The following is a 19,524-nucleotide window of genomic DNA, read 5'->3' as shown; positions in this document are numbered from 1 at the left end:
TCTATCTCTTTCCTCGGCACAAAAAACACCGTCTTAGCAAAAAATTTTAAGACGATAGCGAAGAGATGGCCGCGTTGAGGGGTTTTTACGGATGAAGTCAAAGTTTTTTTTCTAAGTTTTGGAAAAAAAATATCGAAGTATATTATCTAGTTAGAAGACTATCTAGCGAAATATTTTAACTGTAATGACCTGGTTTAATATTGATTATAATTACTTTTGGATCAACTCATGTACATGGGATAGTCATATCTCATACTAAATGTATGGGAGGGTTTCAAGAGAATTTTTTAGATATTTCTCGTTTTATTTTTAAAAATTTATTATGGCCATTTTACTCATTGGGTTAAGTACTTTCAATATCAGTTTAAAGTTTTTTGATATCTGTAATAGTTACGGAATAATCGCCTGTGCACACTTAACGATTACACCCTGTATATATATACATATGCATTATCCATTTATTAAGATTACTTTATTTGAAACTTTTTTCTAATGCTTTTTGAGTTATTTAACGATTGGCGAAAAATAGAAAATTTCAAGGTACTTATGTATGTTTCGTATATATTTCGTACAACTAAATAATATTGAGTAGTTATTTTATATTCGGATGCAAGAATAAAATAAAAGAAAATGAAAGGAAAATATTTAAAAAAATGTATTAAATTTTTTTGTATATTATGTACTTAAAAAAAAATCAAAAATTTTGCATGCATTGGAAATTTCTTCTTCGTTTTCATTACATCCGTAAAAAAACTTTTGGCCTGCCACGTCACCCGCCGAGCGGCGGCATTTCTACATTATACGTAGAACAACTCAAAAAATATGTGTACTAAAAAAAAAATTCAAACAAAAGTTGTAGAGAATAAAGTGATCTAAAAACTATGTACCTACATACTTATTTTAACGAAAAACTGGTTCATTAAATAGGCCATAAACCGTAAATAGTAAGTTTTACAAAAAAGTTTACAGAGTATAAAAGATGCGAAATTTTACTTTCTACTAAAAAGTCGAAGTAACTTTTGCCCTAAAGTAGATAGTTTTTGAGATATCGGTCAAAAACTATAAGATTGCGAGCAAAGCTCCACCTGGATTTGTCAGCATTTTGTGTTTTTATGGTCAATAAGTGACCATTAACCTAAAACAAACATGAAATTGGATCGGAAGTGCAAGGTATTTACTGAGTTATGTCTACCATTTGAAATGGTTTATTTTTCCATTTAACTACATAGACATGTACTAAACATGTCTACCTATATTTTATGGTAAAAAGGAATCTTAACATAATCGTATTAGAAAGATAAACTACATAATATAGGGATGAAATTTGCAACTTATACGGCTGTATCTTTTGTTTGTGTTGTTTTATTCATTATTATTTCAGATTGATACCGCCATGCGTTCTTGAAAAAAAAGGTATTTTTAGACAGACGGACAACAAAGTCTGCCTGTCTGTTTGTCTGTCAACACCCTTTTTCTCAAGAACGCGTGGATGTATCAAGCTGAAATTTATATCGAATACTCAAGTTTACGGTCTCTTAAAGCTGTGAAAAAATCAAACTTATAAGCCTACGCAATCAAAAGATACAGCCGTTTTATGCTGCAAATTATCGGAAATTTCGACATTCGCAAGGGAATCAAAACCTACATTGTACTTCCCGTGAACACAGAGTCTTGAAATTTGGTTAAAAGCTATGTCTTATAGCACAGACACAACAGATAAAGGAAAAATTGCTAAAACATACATTTTAGAGTTACAACATAATAAAAAGTAGGTTTATTCGGAGCCCTTGTTGCGCGAGTCCGACTCGCACTTGGCCGGGTTTTTTTTTGCCCCACCCTGTGCCCATGGCTGGCTACGCCCATGCGTAGCTGGGCAGTTGGATCTCACTTTCCCCAATTATATAACCGCCCATATACCTCAGTGAATAACTCATTTAGCTCGCAATTATGCTTTCCTCAGCAGAAGTAACACTCGGCTAGGTATGTGGAGCGAACAATCAGGGTACGACGCCGTGCTAATGGTATAATGGAATCATTTCTTTCTCACTTACCATAATGTGTTTATTGTTTGTGTTAATTGGTGATGGTATGTGGTGTATGGTGGATGATGTTGGCGCGTTTTGATGGGTTGGAATGATTGTTTGATTAGTTTTTTGGAAACGTATTGTCTAGGTAATATGTAGAATTATCTCAAAACTTGAACTTTTAAGGGTTGATTTTTCAATCTTTGGACAACTTATTCGTATAAAATATAAAACCACAATTTCAAAATTGTGTTGCCGGTCAAATGCCGGTCGTTTGCCATTATACAGGTGACACTTATACTTATTTTTGTTTCTATTCATTAAAAAATTCTCATTTATAAAGCATTTGAATGCTATAAAAACTAAATCTCACTTATTGGACCGTTAAGTTTTAGGGATTTAAACATAGGCTCTAATCAATATACATATTAAATAGTATTTTGTTTGCTTTGTCTACAGAAGTGTCGGTGACATACAAACGCGGTCTGCCCGTCATCACGGTGCCGCTGCCGTCGCGTCGGGAGCTATGTCGGTTCACTCTACGACCTGTCTCGCAGACTGTGGGGGATCTATTGGAACAGGTGAGATAATTAAAAAGATTTCCTAAAATTTATGTACAATTATTTTGCACATTGTCATGATAGGTACTTTAAAGATACATTAGTCGCCATACGAGGATCACTAGCTTGTTGAAAAATATCGAGACAGTGTTAACAAATAGGATATTATTGTTAATTTAGGCACCATTTCAAATTTAGTGTTAAATTTAGTGTGTTACTAATCTAATAAAACCTAAATTTAAACAAATATGCCGTACATGCACTTTTGCTAAATAGTAACTCTAAATAGTTGAGTCACTGTAAAAAATTAACATAACCCGCTATCTGGCATAGTTTGTAAGCTGTCCATTCTTCTATATCAACATACATTTAATTAGTCAGCCACTTGTATTCAGGCTTATATTCAACGACAAAGGGAATTGATTCCCAAAGCGAAGTTGTACTAATAAACTTCAATTTTACTTCGCAAAGCAACAACGTAAATTGCTTTTAGCGCTTCGACGATAAATCATTTCGTGAACCAAATATGTTCAGCATTTTGCATTTGCGGTTCGCCTCTTACCGAAATCACTGCAAATTTATTGACTTTATGTGACTTTTCTATTAACAAAGCTAGGAATTTAATTCAGCAGACTATGGTATATCTTTATTAAGTTTGGATTGAAATATAACTAGTTTCGTTTATAATATTTTATTAATCTCAGTATGGAATACATTTATCTAATCTTGAATCTTTATTTCATTTAAATTGTGTTGTTATTTTAAATAATGTTGCAATTTTTCATGAGAGATTCATTATACAAATAAAATATCATGTACAGTATATAATGAACCATCTATTAGATACTCATTTCTTATCTTCGTGACGAAGATGTTATTAGCTTAAGGCAATTTATTTAGAACAATGCTATAAAGCTTAATAAAAAATGGACAATATCTATACTTACAGATTTATCCAATCTCTCTGGACTGTTTTCGGAATTAAAAAGACGTACTGACTGAATTCTAATTGGAAATGGGATAATTCTAAATCCAAATTTAATTAAGTTGAAGATTGAAGTTTTTTTAACACAATATTTCTGAACTGATCTTTCGGGATTAAAAAGATTTCTGGCTAATTAAAATATTACACCTCTTTTGATTTGTATATTTATATTAATAGTAGTCTCGAAGAGATCGCTACCTAGCGATAAGACCGCAATTTGTAGGTACCTATACCACTACTTGTCTCTGTTTGTTATCTGTGTTTTATGTTAATTTTGTGTATGTGCAATACACAAAATTAACATAAAATAATTATCTATGTCAAATATGGAAAATGACATAATTACAATTTTCTTTGAAGATACATTTTGGTATCATTGACCATTTTTTTTTGTTTTTTTTTTTCAGCTAAAAGCAGAGGACCGCGGCGTGGAGCGTGCGGTCGCGATGGCGGCTGACGACCGAGTGCGTATCGCGTCCAGTGACACCGTCGAGGCGCTTCTGGAGAATGACTTCAGACTCGTCATTAATGATACCGAGTACTATGTGAAGAGTCCACCACAGGTTAGTAATTAATACTACCCGCAATATAAGTAGAACTTGAAACAGAAGCTTTTAATTGCGCATTTGCGCTCGACGGTGATATAGCCATGTAGTCTGTATGATAGTTCTCTGCGTAACTATGGCAAGGGCCAATTAATTTTCCCGCGCAGAGGGTACAGGTATTATTTAGCGAAAAATACATTGTAAGAATTATTATTTTCTAATCGTTGTTCCGTCTTATAAAGTATCTCTAAAATATCAAGTTTGTCTATGAGATTGTCTAGAATCTGATCTAAAATTAAATGGAAACAAAAACATTTTCGATATTGATGAAAAGTCTAATCTTCGAAGGGTCATTTTTTTAGAAATAAGGGTTGTAGATCTGCAGCCACTGAAATGTAGCATGTTTAATCTGTGTAAAGGTTTAGTAGATAATAATATCTATGTTTATGTCATTAAAATTATGATCAGCAGCAATTGATTACACAATAATACCTCATTGGAATCACGACCCGCTTAACACAAAGCAACCGCAACTGTTCCCCATAATCCACTGCTTAATCAATTCCAATGGCAATTAAATCCTATCCAATTATACTTGCTACCACTGAGTTCGGAGTAGTCACGATCTATCATCAAACAACTGTGTTTACTGGGGTTTATTGGTAAATATATATATCTATACTTATAATATTATAAAGCGCTGAAGTTTGTTATTATGTGTTCCGTTTGACGTCCGTAGTCCATTATGAGAGAGTACATCGCCTTTTTCCCCGTGAAGTCGCTAGATGGTGCTAGTTTTAAGCCCGTCACGTGGTACCGCCGCCAGCGCTGCGAGTGGTGGGAGACAAAACTCACCACAGTTCCGGCAAGCCACCAGAAATATTCTCATTGTTGCGTCGTTTTTCAAACCGTACGCAAGTCGTTAGATTATATGTAATTTTAAAATACTGTATTTTAAATTACATACATAGTTTAAATTTAAATAATAATTTTATACGAACTTTCGAGATTGAAGTAGAAAGTTCAGTTTTTTCTTTTTAAATAGTTTTTATTTAAGTCCGTTACGTTTCATAGTGAAATGAATATTCAAGTGTTACCTGCGTTATCGTTATTTCTAACGAATAACGAAAATCGGATTTATTTGAAGTATAAATCTGCAACCACGAGCGTGGCATCGCGACCATAAGACTATAGCGCAGGCCAAGGGCCTACCGAATCGTGTCGAGCGTCTTAACAGCGCGTTTTCTACGTGTTCCGAGCTGAGTTCTTCTTGTTCGGGTTCCAGCGACGACGAGGAGCCGCCGCAGCGTGTATGGCACCGCCAGCGCGCGTTCAGCCGCTCGTGTGCAGGTTTGAGATTTTGTCTCAACACGGTGAGTCATGTTATTAATACATTATACGTGATTTACGATGATTTCAATACAAATCTTTCAACGTTAATGATTATTACTGGATGTTACGCGTTAGATAACCTATTTTCACAAATATCGGGTTTAAGATAGTATATTAATTGCCGAAAGCAGATTCGAAACGTGTTTCGATCTTTTGATTTTATTCCTCCTTGAATCGTATTCGCTACGCGGACATTCTAAATGTATGTGAATTGTGCCTTCCTTTTCCGAATTGAGGGTAAATATCAAAAACGAATTCTTAATCTCGTTAGATTAGAAAATTCATCCGATACGAGTCGAATCAAGTAGAATGTAGTTGCCTATATCTTGTAAGCACAATAGAAATAGGTAAATTATTACGAATTCTTACAAATTTATCAATAATTTTTGCCTGACGCATTAAATTAGTGGGGATTTGATAAGTTTAAAGTCCTATAAAATTCCTCCCGCTGTGGAAAGAATTTTTAACTTACTAACATGATTAGTAGCATATGCAGATAGGCGGATTTGATAAGTTGGTTTAAAACTCGTCACAATCAGTTTTTACCAGTACATTCAATAACCGTTAAGATCGACTTTTTAAGTCGTTTCAAATCATTTCATGAATACAAAAGGAAACACCAAAAGAATAAAAAAGGGGGGGGGGGGGAGATTTTCAACAAATAAAAGCTCAAATTAATCTCGTCACCCTCGAATACCATGTAATTCGAAAACCAGCCATAGTTTTCACTTAAGAGGTAATAATACTTATTTATTCTTTATCTCTGATATCATACTTATGTCTTTGAAGATTCAAGTCACTATTGAAAATCAGGGGTTCGTCAAACGAACACCATGACTATTGTTAATCACCCCTTTTCATAATTAAGAAAAGCAAGTTCTGCAAATACAGAGTAATTTTCAATTTCACACCCAGCTGTGACATGACATACTCAACATAAAATCATAAATTTTTGTATTTGCGAGGCTATCGACTACCCGTACGTATCGACGCCTCCTATATCCTTGTAAGACTATTGTATACCATGTCGATATTATAATTATAAATACATCATAAACGAAGGTCAATTACTTAAGATAACGTATCAGCCCTTCGGGCTAGCGTCAGCTCAAAGAATGTTTGAAGAACCAAGGGACTGTGGCCTTTACTTGGTGATTTACATGGGCAATGATTTGCGTTCACCAGAACGGCATGTACACCACTTTGAAACGAAATGAAATGAAATGAAATGATTTATTTTGCAAGAAATGTGAAAAATTTACATATGTTATATTGTTTCATTATTCCGCACAAATAGTCAATTGATTGGCTTGCAGAGACTTTGGAATTGCAATTCAACTCAATTCAATTCGAAATAAAGTTCGTCTCTAACCTACTTTGGAATATCAATCCGATAGAATCTATTCTGACACCCGAGCGTTGCTAAGATTTTCTACGAATGGTTTGGAGCACGGAAGCAAATTTGAAATTGGCGATGGAAATTAAATTGAAAGTGTCAGTGCCTAAAAACAGGCTTAATAGCAGGCAGTTGGTCCCTCAAGCAGGCATACCACCTCTTAGGGTTTCTCAACTTTGCAACCTTCATCACCCTCCGGGGAAGGATGCACTGCCGCATGCTATAGCGCCAAGGGAACGCCTCTCGGGGCTTATTACCTTTGCAACCTTCATCACCCTCCGGGGAAGGATGCACTGGCGCACGCTGCAGCGCTATAGAAACGCCTCACAGGCTTATCACTTTTGCAACCTCTATCACCCTCCGGGTAAGGATGCACTGGAGCACGCTGCAGCGCTACACGAACGCCCCACGGGCTTATTATTATTTTTGCAACCTCCATCACCCTCCGGGGATGGATGCAGTGGCGCAGCACGCTGCAGCGGTACAGGAACGCCTCTCAGGCCTTTTATTTTGAAACCTTCATCACCCTCCGGGGATGGAAGCATTTACGCACGCTGCAGCGCCACAGGAACGCCTATCAAGGTTTGTCATCGTTGCAATTTTTTTTACCCTCCGGGGAAGGATGTACTGACACACGCCACAACGCTACAGGAACGCCTCTTTGGAGTAATCAACTTTGAAACCTTTGTCTCCCTCCGGGCAAGAATGAACTGCCGCTCTTGTTAAAGATCTAGTTCAAAAACATCTTTTAAAAGCAAGTAAGTGAAAAAACAAGTATAATATCTACCAGCCGTACCCAATTCACAGGATAGTCTTGGCAGTGAATGAAAGGACCTTGGACCCAGTGCCATTGAAATGTTTGCAGTAATAGCTTTCCTAATCTTGACTGTCGAGGTAGTAAGAAAAAATTTTATTCAAAGGCAGAACGAAATCTCTTTGCCAAGAGTTTATTAGTTTGAACGTTTTAACACTTCACAACCTTCTAGGGCTGTACAGCTAGGAAGCCGAATTCTACAAATAAATTTTAATCACAGCTCAAACAGCTTACGTTATTTCAAGTAAGACAGTCTTAAACAACCGGCTCTATTGCCTCGAGTTCATTATAATAGTACCCAAGTGGAAGAAACCCTCTTTGCACCCAGACCTCAAGAGGCGTGCTACTATCAGGATAAGTCCTCTCAATCGTTCACTGACAAACACGGACAGGTTCAGCTCCAAAGCAAATACAGAACCTACAGCTGAAAGTATGGCTCATTTTGAATAGGTCAACCTGTTGTACACCTTGATGGACAGCTTAAAAAAAAAAAAAAAAACATACATAGACTGCTGGTGGCCACTGACCAGGCTATAAAAGGATGCTAAATACTTAGCTAAATTATGTATAACTGACGGTTTAGTACACTATTCTTATACATAAAATCAGTCAGTTTGTATTAAAATAATATTATATTAAAATTTCATCTGATCATTTAAGCAAACATTACCTTAGGGTATTTCCTTAGCTAGAACAAATCTTTCAAAATTACAAATCCGGAAGGCAAGGAAGGTTATTCAAAAACTCTTATCGAGATATTTTTAAAATAAATCAGCATAATAAAAATAATTATTTAACTATGTGATTTATAAAATTAATAAATTGTTTGCATTTATTAACGCGCAGCTACTATACTGTTATTAGCTTTTGGACGTGTTCTCTGTTTATTCCTGTTTATATTGCAATTCAAAACAATGGGTCGAGAGTGAAGACGCGTTTACCTCGCATTCCGCAAGTTAGCTAAATTATTGTCACATATTATGTAAATATGAATCCAGTTTCAAGCGCATTTTCCAATCCATAAGAGGTTCTCTGACTAATCTGTTTATTACTACACAGCATCCGGTGAGACCAGCTACAGCGGCTATCATAGGTGGCAGGGTAAAGTGAGCTCTTTTAGAGTCGAGTTTGAAATCTGGGTAATGTTACATAGTTATAGTAGCATCATCAATCTATTTGGAGAAATATCTAGTTATATCTAGATATGTTTATAAACATTATTATTTACTTACAAATTTTATAAAGAATATAATAAATTCGATTACAAGGTGGGATTCGAACCCCCGTCTTTCCGCCACAGGGTGGAATTATTATTATAATATTATTGTCGTAGTGTATCTAATACTAATCAAAATAGAAGTCATTAGTAATCACAATCGAGATTTTTCAGCCTACTCAGGTTTAAGTGCATATTATACTGATTAAAATGTTGACAAGATATACTTGTAGTATATTAATTATGGATGTATTTTATGCATGGTATTGAGACAAATTTTCAATAATTATCAAAGTCATGATTTTATACATTATATACTTTGTTTATAGGATGTATATAAGCTTTTTGGGGCATTACTCTATCACATTGTTGCATCTTATTTATCAAGCCACCAGGAGATAACAAACAATTCTCTCATAATGGACTACGGACGTCAAACGGAACACATAATATATAAATTTTACCTTAAAATAAAATTTGTATTATGTTTCCTAAGACGTCCGTAGTCCAGATAAGGTCTTCCTGGTGTTATTTTTGCACCATTCATTCCGTATCATTTATGAGACGAACAATGAGAATATTTCTGGTGGCTTGCCGGAACTGTGGTGAGTTTTGTCTCCCACCACTCGCAGCGCTGGCGGCGGTACCACGTGACGGGCTTAAAACTAGCACCATCTAGCGACTTCACGGGGAAAAAGGCGATGTACTCTCTCATAATGGACTACGGACGTCTTAGGAAACATAATACAAATTTTATTTTAAGGTAAAATTTATATATTATGTGTGTTTGAAGGTGGTATTCTTAGGGAGTATGGATCCGATCATGAAAATGATTTCACCAATACTTTTTTAGGAGTGTCAAAGGCAATATTCAATTGTTGCTATTCAGCACGGATGGGAACAAGTGGGCAGTAATGTCACAGATAATATAATACTATACTAGAAGTAATGTATAAACTACACGAGTAGCTAGAAACTTAATAGAGTTTATATTTCTTTTAATTTATTTATTTGCTTATTTTACCTGAAATTCATTCTGAATAGTGCTGTATAATGTCGAATTAAACAAGTTGTACAACGTTAGAAAAGGTATCGAAATACACTCATTATTATTTGAATCAACATTAATTAAAATAAATGCAACTTGCATAAAATGTAAACCTCACAGCAGATTATCATAACATCTTTGCAGTGTTTTGTGGAGCATTAACAGTATCATATTCTATAATTTATTATAATAAACTGAATAAAGAAAAATGAAAGATCATCTCTGTATAGAATCATATTTCATAATCTAAAATAAACTTTATATAAATGAAAGGTTTATCAACTCTATATAGTTACACAATATTATGCTTTTTGGTGAATTGCTCGGGAACATTTTAATTGGATGTTGGATATTAATTTCGGTTTCAGAGAAAATTATATTGAGTAAATGATACTGCCCCAGTGTATTGAATTGGGGTTGAAAGGATTTATTATTTGCTAATTTTACAACTTGCCAGCAGGCATTTTTACCTTGGTTTTGTACAATTTTAAATTAAACATTGAAATTAATGAAAGAACGTTATGATTTTTGTTTAAATTCATGTTGTTTTAGCAATTATGATGAACTTTGTGTTTCTCTTTGTTATTAATAAAAATATGGAACTATTTTGCGGTGAATAGCTTCTAATGATAAATGATGTTTTTATGTGTTAAAAATATTATATGCTATCGTGTTTCAAATGTTTATTATAGGCAGTTTACGTTTAATCAATTTATTAACAGGATTTTTACCTATCATTGTATCCGTTATAATTAATTAAGCTGATTACGTCTAACACTTGATCCTGCATAATATTAGACTAGGTAGTACATACAATAATAAGTATGTACTTACATGTAGTAATTCTTCACTAATGGCATACGATCCATGTATGATGTAGGATCTTGCCTAGTTATGTATCTTGTAATTGTGTAAATGCGCTTTTGTTAAGCACTACTTCTATAGAATTGACAATTAGTTTATACAACACTATAAAGTCAGTTATCGTATTAAGCTTTAACTGAACAATTTCCTTAACTTAACAATCAAACTTTGTTTGCAACAGTTGTATGTATTTGAATATAACAGATGCAAGACTAGTGATAATCACATTTCTGAACTATAACTTTTATGCTGAAAACATTTCTTAATTTTCACCCAAATCCCGCATGGGAATAAAAATAGTTTCTATGAATATTAGCTGACAAAGAGAATGCTGAAATCTCAATTACGTTAAAGCAGATAAAATCCCAGTCCGCCATTTTATTTGCATTCGACGTTCTATTTCCCGCGCGATTTACTTTTTTTTATGACCTGACTGTGGTCACTTAGTCATTCAGCCAAGGTTGATTAAGAATAAGCTTGCCACTAATTATCGACGCAATTAGGTTAAGTGGAGCCAGGACTTCTCGGTGTAATACGGTTTAAATGTCGCTGGCTCAAAATAAGACTTATGTTTTTATGAAGATGCTTTTTACGAGATCATGGGACACTTTAGATAATTATTTAATTAATTTTAATGGTATGACAACTCGTATTTTATTACAGAAAATTGGGGCTTTTTAAGTCTATTAAATATAAGAATTTTGTTTATGTAAATTACGTTTTAAATGTAGGTAAATTTAATAAAAGCGAAGCGCAGCATCAAAGACAAAACATAATACTTGAGAACAAAGACGTTTCCTGAGCCTAAAAGGTTCTATAATAGTTCGCTATACCTTTTAGCGTAGTAATTATGAGAAGTCAAAGAGAACAAACCGGGTTTTCATTTAATTTCATACGAATGTGATGCTTTTCAGAAGCAGATATTGTGTTTCGCTTTGAGGTATCGATACATTAAACAAAGCAAGTCTTCTCTATGGAATTTGCTATTTACGGCCGTATTCTGCCAATAGGCGATTTTCAGTGTTGAATTACGTTTGCCAGCAGTATAGTATCGAATCTGTTGTAGGTATGCGTTGTTTCCGCTGTTACTTGTTGGCTAGTATTGTAGGCTTCATGGCTCGATTTATGTCAATGTTTTGGCAGACGAGGTAGGAAGCTCGTATCGTGGCAAAATTTGATAGGTAAAGTAATATTTAAACACGTTTAAATTATAAATGTTTAGCATTAATCACCTCTCCTTAAATTATAAGATAAGTAATATAATAACAAAATTAGTTTTTATTTTACACACTACTTAGTACACAATCCATGATACCACAGACAAAAATGCAGACAAATAATAATATACTACGTATACAAATGATACGATACCAGGTCGAAGAAGAATGAAATTGAGACTCTAAATGGCGCTCTTCTTAGTAGTCTGTACTTATTCAGACGGAAAAATTACAACATCTATTAGGTACATAGGGTATCTACATATATATAGATGACATTTTTTTTGCTTTTTGGACGGCTTTCCAGGCTTAATATTATAGGTACATAAATAATTAATTGTTTTCTACACTACCGTCTATAATGTTGTTCTTTTATTTATTACTATTTCGCGTTCTTTTCCCAAAAGCGAAAGTGTGAATGGCTACAAATGATTTCCGCGTTAATTAAAACATCAAATGAGGTCAATCCCCTAATGAGGTATTGTGCCAACCGCTAGCTGACTAAATTGCTATTAATTCTTTCCTAGTGGCTAACTTCACTATTAATAAACTTAACAAGCGTTTATATTTTGATTTACAGCTTCATGTATACATATTTTGTTTAGTGTTTACTAAACATTTATTGAAAAGACACTGTTAAAGAGGTTTAGTAAAAAAAACAAATGCAATATATCGGTGATGGGGTAAACAATGATTCAGCTCTCAGAAAATAGAATGGTAATAGCAAACCGAAAATCGACTAAGTGCAAATGGGATTATGAACTGGTGATTGATATAGTGCATCCCTGCAAAGGAGATGTTTAAAACTGTTTGGGAAAGTATGACGTCACGAGTTTATTCCCAAATATTATTATAATTCTGAACTGTTTTTTCTGGAACCTACGAAGCGAGAATGGATCTTAATTTATTAATTTATTTTTATACACGATCAACGCTTGTGGCGATTGTATTGAATTGTGTAGTGAATATACATACACAATTTAAAAGCGATAAAATTTAATGTTATTTCTTTTCATTGAATTTAAATTATATGCTGAATAGAAATAGCCTATAGAGAGTTGATTATAAAGTGATCAGAAATGCACGTTCGTATTCCGCCTGCATTCACGACTATCTGTATTGTATGAATACTCATAATTAACAGATTTTTTAAAATCCAAACTTTTTCATTCTCCCTATTCGTGTGTTAGTCAAACTTTGCACGTTAATAAGCTCAATATGAAAGCGGCGGCCTATATTTCCGAATATGTATATTACTTTGGTAACAAGCTTACAAGCAACCTTAATTAAATTTTGTTAAATAGGCCGCGAGTAAGCCGTCAAAATTAATCTCGGAAAGGTAAATTCGACGCTTTTATATTTTGAAAGGATCACGCAATGAAAATTGTGAATAAAATACTTCGATTGATATTAAATCTGTTTCATTCATGTAGCAGGGTTTGATTACGTTGTACATGAAAGTATAAATATCTTTTATTTTCGGTTAACGGTAATAAAAAAGATATTATTTTGGTATTTAATTTGTAATTAAGGTATAACATACATAAAGAGCAGTAGAGCTTCACAATTTAGGTCAGCCTCGCACCAGGGAAATACCGTAATCTCATGAAAGATCTGTGTTAATTTCTAGCTTAATAATATTAACTATCCTTGTTAGTGCCGAGGCTGTATTTCTTTTTCCTAGTTCAAATACATGTCACGACCAACAGCAGCGCCTATGTTTTGTAGATTAAATATTATTTTTATTATATTAATTGTAAATAACGAATAACAATATTTGCTGTTATATTACTTCCTGGAAGGTTTCAATGTATTACGGAACATAGGATACTCCGGGGATTAAAGCAGGGAAGAGCATGGGTATTCTCGGAAATGTTCTGTCAATTGACAGAACATTTTACAGTACTGCACTAAGACATCTTTGTATCCAGATTTACTTAGTTACCTGTGATTGGTATTTTTCTTCCATTCCAATAATTTGGTTATTCATTTAGCATATTTAACATTTGCGTTATATAGGTATGCTAAATTTTAACTATGCATAGGTATTGCAATACTATAATGCATTGCTATAAACTACCCACTCTCCTTATCCTTTAATTTCGTAAACTTTTAATTGTCCATAAAGCAACAGCCCCTTTTGTCTTGAGCCTTGCAAAATAGACAATTTTAAGATAGCGCTAACAATCGTCTGTTGTCTAACTTGGTTCGTTAGGTGAGCAACGTTTTCAATTGTATTCTCCATGGCAACAAGCCAATACTGCGTACTCAGCAGATGTCGGGAATTGTTGGAATGTTTTGCTAACACTCACGTTTTATTGAGGAATTTTAATGTTATCGTTGGTTCTTACGCAACTTTTTCAAAATAAATGTTTCTTTTGTGTCCTTAAAGTGCTGGAAGAAGGTTACAGTTACAGCTACTTGAATGGCACGATTGTAAAATAGGAAGATGTGCGTAGTATATGACCGATAAGAGATGATAGTCTTCGAATTAATATAATTTTGGTTAAATTGTAATACACATGCTTACTTATGCTTATGTAACATGTGCGGTACCGCGTTACGGTCACCATTCTCCATGTAACTTTATATCGTGTACTGAAAAATCAAGTTAATTATTATCTAAACACATTTCTACTTCATCTATTTTAGACCCTTCGCATGGTCAATAAATTTATAAATGAAAAGGAAATCAAGATAAAACCTTTGAAATTCCAGGAGCGTATAAGTGCTGAAGAAATAACTCGGTTGAGTGACGTCAGAAACCTGGTGAACCAACTGTATGAAGCCTTGAACGTGAGAGAGCACCAGATCAAGAAGGAACGGGAGTTACGGGCGCAGTTGGAGAAGCTGTCCACTGAATTGCAACCGTTGGAAGAGGTATGGATTATGGATTATTGGTCAGTCAGAGTTTCTTTGATTTTGTATCGTGTGTTTAGTTAAAGGTTATTTATTGATGTCCAAAAAACAGGTGCTAAACATAAAGCATGCATCTTTGGAATACATGCTGATATCGAATGATGATCATAGAAAATCTATATTTTAGTTCAATTAATAGTTTAGGTATGAAAACGTTCCAAACAAACAGAAAAGGTTTTTTTGCATAAATCATTAGAATTAAACAAGTTAATTATTATTAAAAAAACAAAATACCCGACTGCACACTAAAAAAAGAGCTATATTAATTACTCCGTGATTGAAATGAATCTAATGATACCGCATACATATTTTTTTAAAGGGAAATTTAGAAAAAATATTATTATGTCTTTATCCCGTGGGACTTTTAGGATAAAATGTATCCTATGACACTCCCGTAATCAAGACAAATCTAACGATACCTCATACATCAAAACCCATCAAGCCGTTTAGGCTACAGGTGGTCACAAAGGAAAAGACATACATACATACTTACATACACTCGAAAAACATTACCCTCCTTCTTTGGCAGTCGGGTAATTAAAAATTAATTTAAAATTAAATTAAAATTAAAATTTAATTTCAACCGTTTATTATTGGACATACTCCTATAAACTTCTTCTAAACTATGATGGCCAATTTATACTTCCAGAAACGCATGTCCCTCGAAGTGGAAACAACCCGTAAGACGTCCGTCCTTACGTGGGTTGGGCTCGGTCTGATGGGCGTGCAGTTTGGTGTACTAGCTCGACTGACCTGGTGGGAGTACTCGTGGGACATCATGGAGCCGGTCACGTACTTCGTCACGTACGGCACGGCGATGGCCTTGTACGCGTACTTTGTACTGACGAAACAGGTGAGGTTCTTGGAATCAAGTAAAGGGGCTATTTTGATGAAGGTAGTAAGAGGCACATACATTAATGGTTCGGGTATACTATTTAACTATAGCATTTTTTTGCCTTAAAGAAATGGGACTTTGGAAATGGTTTTCAGCCTTCGTGGTCACTATTTATGTTTTGTTGTTGGGGTTCTATATTCTTGTTATATTTTTATATCGATAAACGTCTGGTGGACGTAGAAAGTTCCTTATTTCCAGAACTTTAAACCAAGATTTTCTAATTTTCCACACTTTCTGTAGTGGTTTTTGGTGCTACGCCCACGCGCATCGAATTGAAGGCGTCAATTTTTTATACCACACCATTACCTATCTACTAAATAAATAACAAATAATATTATTTTACAATTTAAACACTATTCTGACATTCTGGACGAATATTCGGATCTAGAGCATTAGTAGGATGAGTGGAATTTTTGCGTTGCGCTGGCCGGCAAACAAACTAACTATTTTATGGATAAGCTAAAGCGCAGAGATACCTAGAATATTCTATGTGTTTCTGAACATGACTGATAATTTCGTTAGGTTAGCCAAAACACGGTCTCTTTTATAGTTTTTATAATTCATATATTATATGAATTATAAAATCTTTCAATATTTAAAGTATTTCGGTTGTATTAAAATTATTTTAATGCACATTTAAGTAATTAATCTCTATATTTCATAGCAATTTCGTACCGTATTCAATAGACTATTTCAATCAGCCAATATTGAATGAACTTTTTTTCCAGGAATACATCTTGCCCGACGTCAAAGATAGGCAGCACCTGATTATTTTGCACAAGAAAGCGAAAAAGATTGGTTTAGACATCAATCATTATAATCAACTCAAGGATGAGGTAAGAGTGTTTCTACTAATTAATATATTATTTTTCAGAAAATTTGTTTAATGTAGATGAAGTATGAATTTATCTGTGTTGGATATTAAAGTAAATCTATTATTATTCTATTATTTTCTACATTTAAGAAATAATATATTTTAATTGATATCAATTATCAACTAAACATACTTAATTAATTAAACTTATTTCTTCTATAAACAACAGACAAACCGACTTATTGTACCCCTTAATTTAGTAATATACCTGACCGAAAAAAATCTAGTTAATAACATTATAATATTTTTTTCCAGATTGACAAACTCCAAAAGGACTTGAACCGTCTTCGCGATCCGCTAAACATACACTTGCCACCACCAATTAAAGCCGAAGAGAAGAGATCACCCTTGACCAAAATCAAAGACATGCTAGAGGAAACTACGAAAAAAATAAAAATCACGTAATACAAGTTGTCTATGGCGCGTCGGAAAACGCGCGAACCATAGATAGTAGTTTGTTGAATCTGCGTCGTGCATTTTTGAATTTCGAAATGTGTATCGTGTTTTGTTTATGATATAGTTTTTTTTTAATGCGTTAGCTTTAAATGTTGTTTCGCGCTCATTTAGATTAAATTTAATATTAATATAATCTGTTTTATGAATTCTTTCTTCGTTTTTTTCTTCGAAACGTTTGGTTGTGTTGCTTCTTTTAAAATAGGATAAGCATTATTTTCAATTGTGAAAACTTGTTTTGTAAGCCAAAATAAATGTTTTGCAAAACATAAAAATAGGTAAATATATCATTTGAAAAATATACACCATTAAAGTTTTATTGGATTGTCTATTTAAAGTTATCATTATAATTTATAAATATAATTTATATTTAAACAATGCTCAAAGCTAAAATAATTTTTATTTGTTAAAACCACATAAGTCACTTTAAAAAATAAAGTGAAAAATTACACGGTACACATTTTGAAAATATATGAGATTTAAGCTGACATTGCTGTTAATACATTGTTAAAGTTATTTTTAAACCAAAAAACTAGATAGAGGCTTGCCAATTGATATGGATACATCTTTAGTTATAATAAGACAAGTAAAATACATAAATAAATTTAAATAGTAAAATACTTTAGTTAAGGATGTTGACCAAATGTTAACGATATTGTCCGAACACAAGTTTTCTTATAGTAACAAATACGTATCCTATTCATTATCTTTTGTTTTAATTTCAATTCTTTGACAGTATTATATGTCTATGAAATGTTATTTGAAAGTGAACTTTAAGATCATTTACACAAAAGCGTATTTTCTATGTCGAGTTTATGCTTGATTTTGAATGCGCATAACATTTTTAGTATTCAAATGCTTTTTGTTCGCACAAAATCTCTATAGTTGTTTATTATTCTATAAATGACTAACTACTTACTTATCTAGAATGTTCTTTAATGTTTGTGTTAAATGAAACTTGAAAAATGTTTTGAAGATATTTAATTGATTCTTTGTGTAGTTGGTCGGTACATAGTCAAGAGAAAGGACAGAATTCAAGTAAATAGAACAATTTAGAAAATTTATTTTGATAGATACAAATATCTAAGGACCAATGAAAGCATTAGAATGATTTAACGCGCACATTTTTTCAGTTAATTTTCTACCTCATAATGTATTTTTATTTTACAATTTATAGATCCTTTCAGTCCTTTCTATTTGTCTATGGTCGTTATTAAAAAAAATGTAATTTTCGAAAAAAAAAATTGACTGGGTGGGTAAAACATTTAGATTTTTTTATTATGACTTAAATGACAATTTGCAAGCAACATGTACAGTTTATATGACTTTTTTATTTTAATTTATTTAGCAGTTTGTGATTATTTTGTTTTCTTTATTATAATTATTACAATAGCGAGTATTTTACGTATAAGTATTGATGATTTAGTAATAATTGTTACATTATTTAATGTGTTGTTATAATACGATGTTTTTACCCATTAGATCAATTTTTGAACTTCAATAATTCATATCAATAACTATGAACTTAATAATTTTGACATTTAAACTTAAAGATCTGCACTATGTCCTTAGCCCAATGTAATGATAATTTACGTAATAAAATATTAAATTATTTGTTTTAGTAAGAGTTTATTGTATTTATATTTAGATGAAATTTTATTAGAAAAAGTTTTATATTTATTAGTGTTTTAAATCGTGCTCATGTTGAAGTTTCCTTTCTAGCTATATTTTGTATTACTAGTGTTTAAAATAAATTATTATTAATAATTATTTTGACATAGTTTAATCTGTGCCAATTAACTTAATGAAACAAACATTCTGTTACTAATTATTCTTGTCTGTTATTACAAACTAAATTATTTTAGTCGTATTTTAACTGTTTTTTGGAATTGTTTTGTTTAAGTAACTTATTTTTGTTGAAAGTCAATGGAGAAATTTATCCTTTCTTTACTCTGTTTGTAAACGAAATTGAGTACGACTAAATAATATGTATTTAGTTTTTGAAAACAGCATTACTATAATCGGATTAAAAAAAGATGTGTGGCACTCGGGGACTGCCGCGGTAAAGCTATTGCATGCTATGCCTTCAAGCCACACCTCCGAGCCCGTCGGAGTGGGGAGCGTGAGGTTTTTTCGTTACGGAATTTCTCGATTCGGTCCCCGCGCTCAAATCCCGCGATAGAAGCTATGCAATAGCTTAATAAATTTAATACTATTCAATTGTATTAGTATAATTTAATCTTAAAAGAATTTAGTAGAATTTTTCTAGTCCGTGCAGAATATTAGTCTTTCTGGACATAACTAAGACTCAAATATTTTTAT

The 19,524-nt window shown here is 33.0% G+C and overlaps 1 protein-coding gene across 2 annotated transcripts in view; it reads left to right on the top strand.

The window, feature by feature from the left end:
* Positions 1–17,440, top strand: part of MCU (mitochondrial calcium uniporter) — a 132,176-nt gene extending 114,736 nt beyond the window's left edge. Inside the window, exons 4-9 of one of the 2 annotated variants that reach the window (XM_090107397.1) lie at positions 2,484–2,605; positions 3,977–4,132; positions 14,780–14,941; positions 15,630–15,833; positions 16,604–16,711; positions 17,005–17,440. In XM_090107397.1, coding sequence (XP_089963523.1) covers positions 2,484–2,605; positions 3,977–4,132; positions 14,780–14,941; positions 15,630–15,833; positions 16,604–16,711; positions 17,005–17,154 — 902 coding nt within the window. In that variant the 3' untranslated portion in view covers positions 17,155–17,440. The remainder of the gene's footprint in view (positions 1–2,483; positions 2,606–3,976; positions 4,133–14,779; positions 14,942–15,629; positions 15,834–16,603; positions 16,712–17,004) is intronic. The other variant, XM_090107398.1, reaches the window with a different exon arrangement.
* Positions 17,441–19,524: the final 2,084 nt, after the last annotated feature.

The sequence above is a fragment of the Colias eurytheme genome, chromosome 11, assembly GCF_061535395.1.
Source record: "Colias eurytheme isolate Ceu_HAF_F1 chromosome 11, ilColEury1 Martin Lab GWU primary, whole genome shotgun sequence".
NCBI lineage: Eukaryota > Metazoa > Arthropoda > Insecta > Lepidoptera > Pieridae > Colias > Colias eurytheme.
The sequence above is the reverse complement of the archived record's forward strand: the minus strand, read 5'-3'. Positions and strand labels throughout refer to the sequence as shown.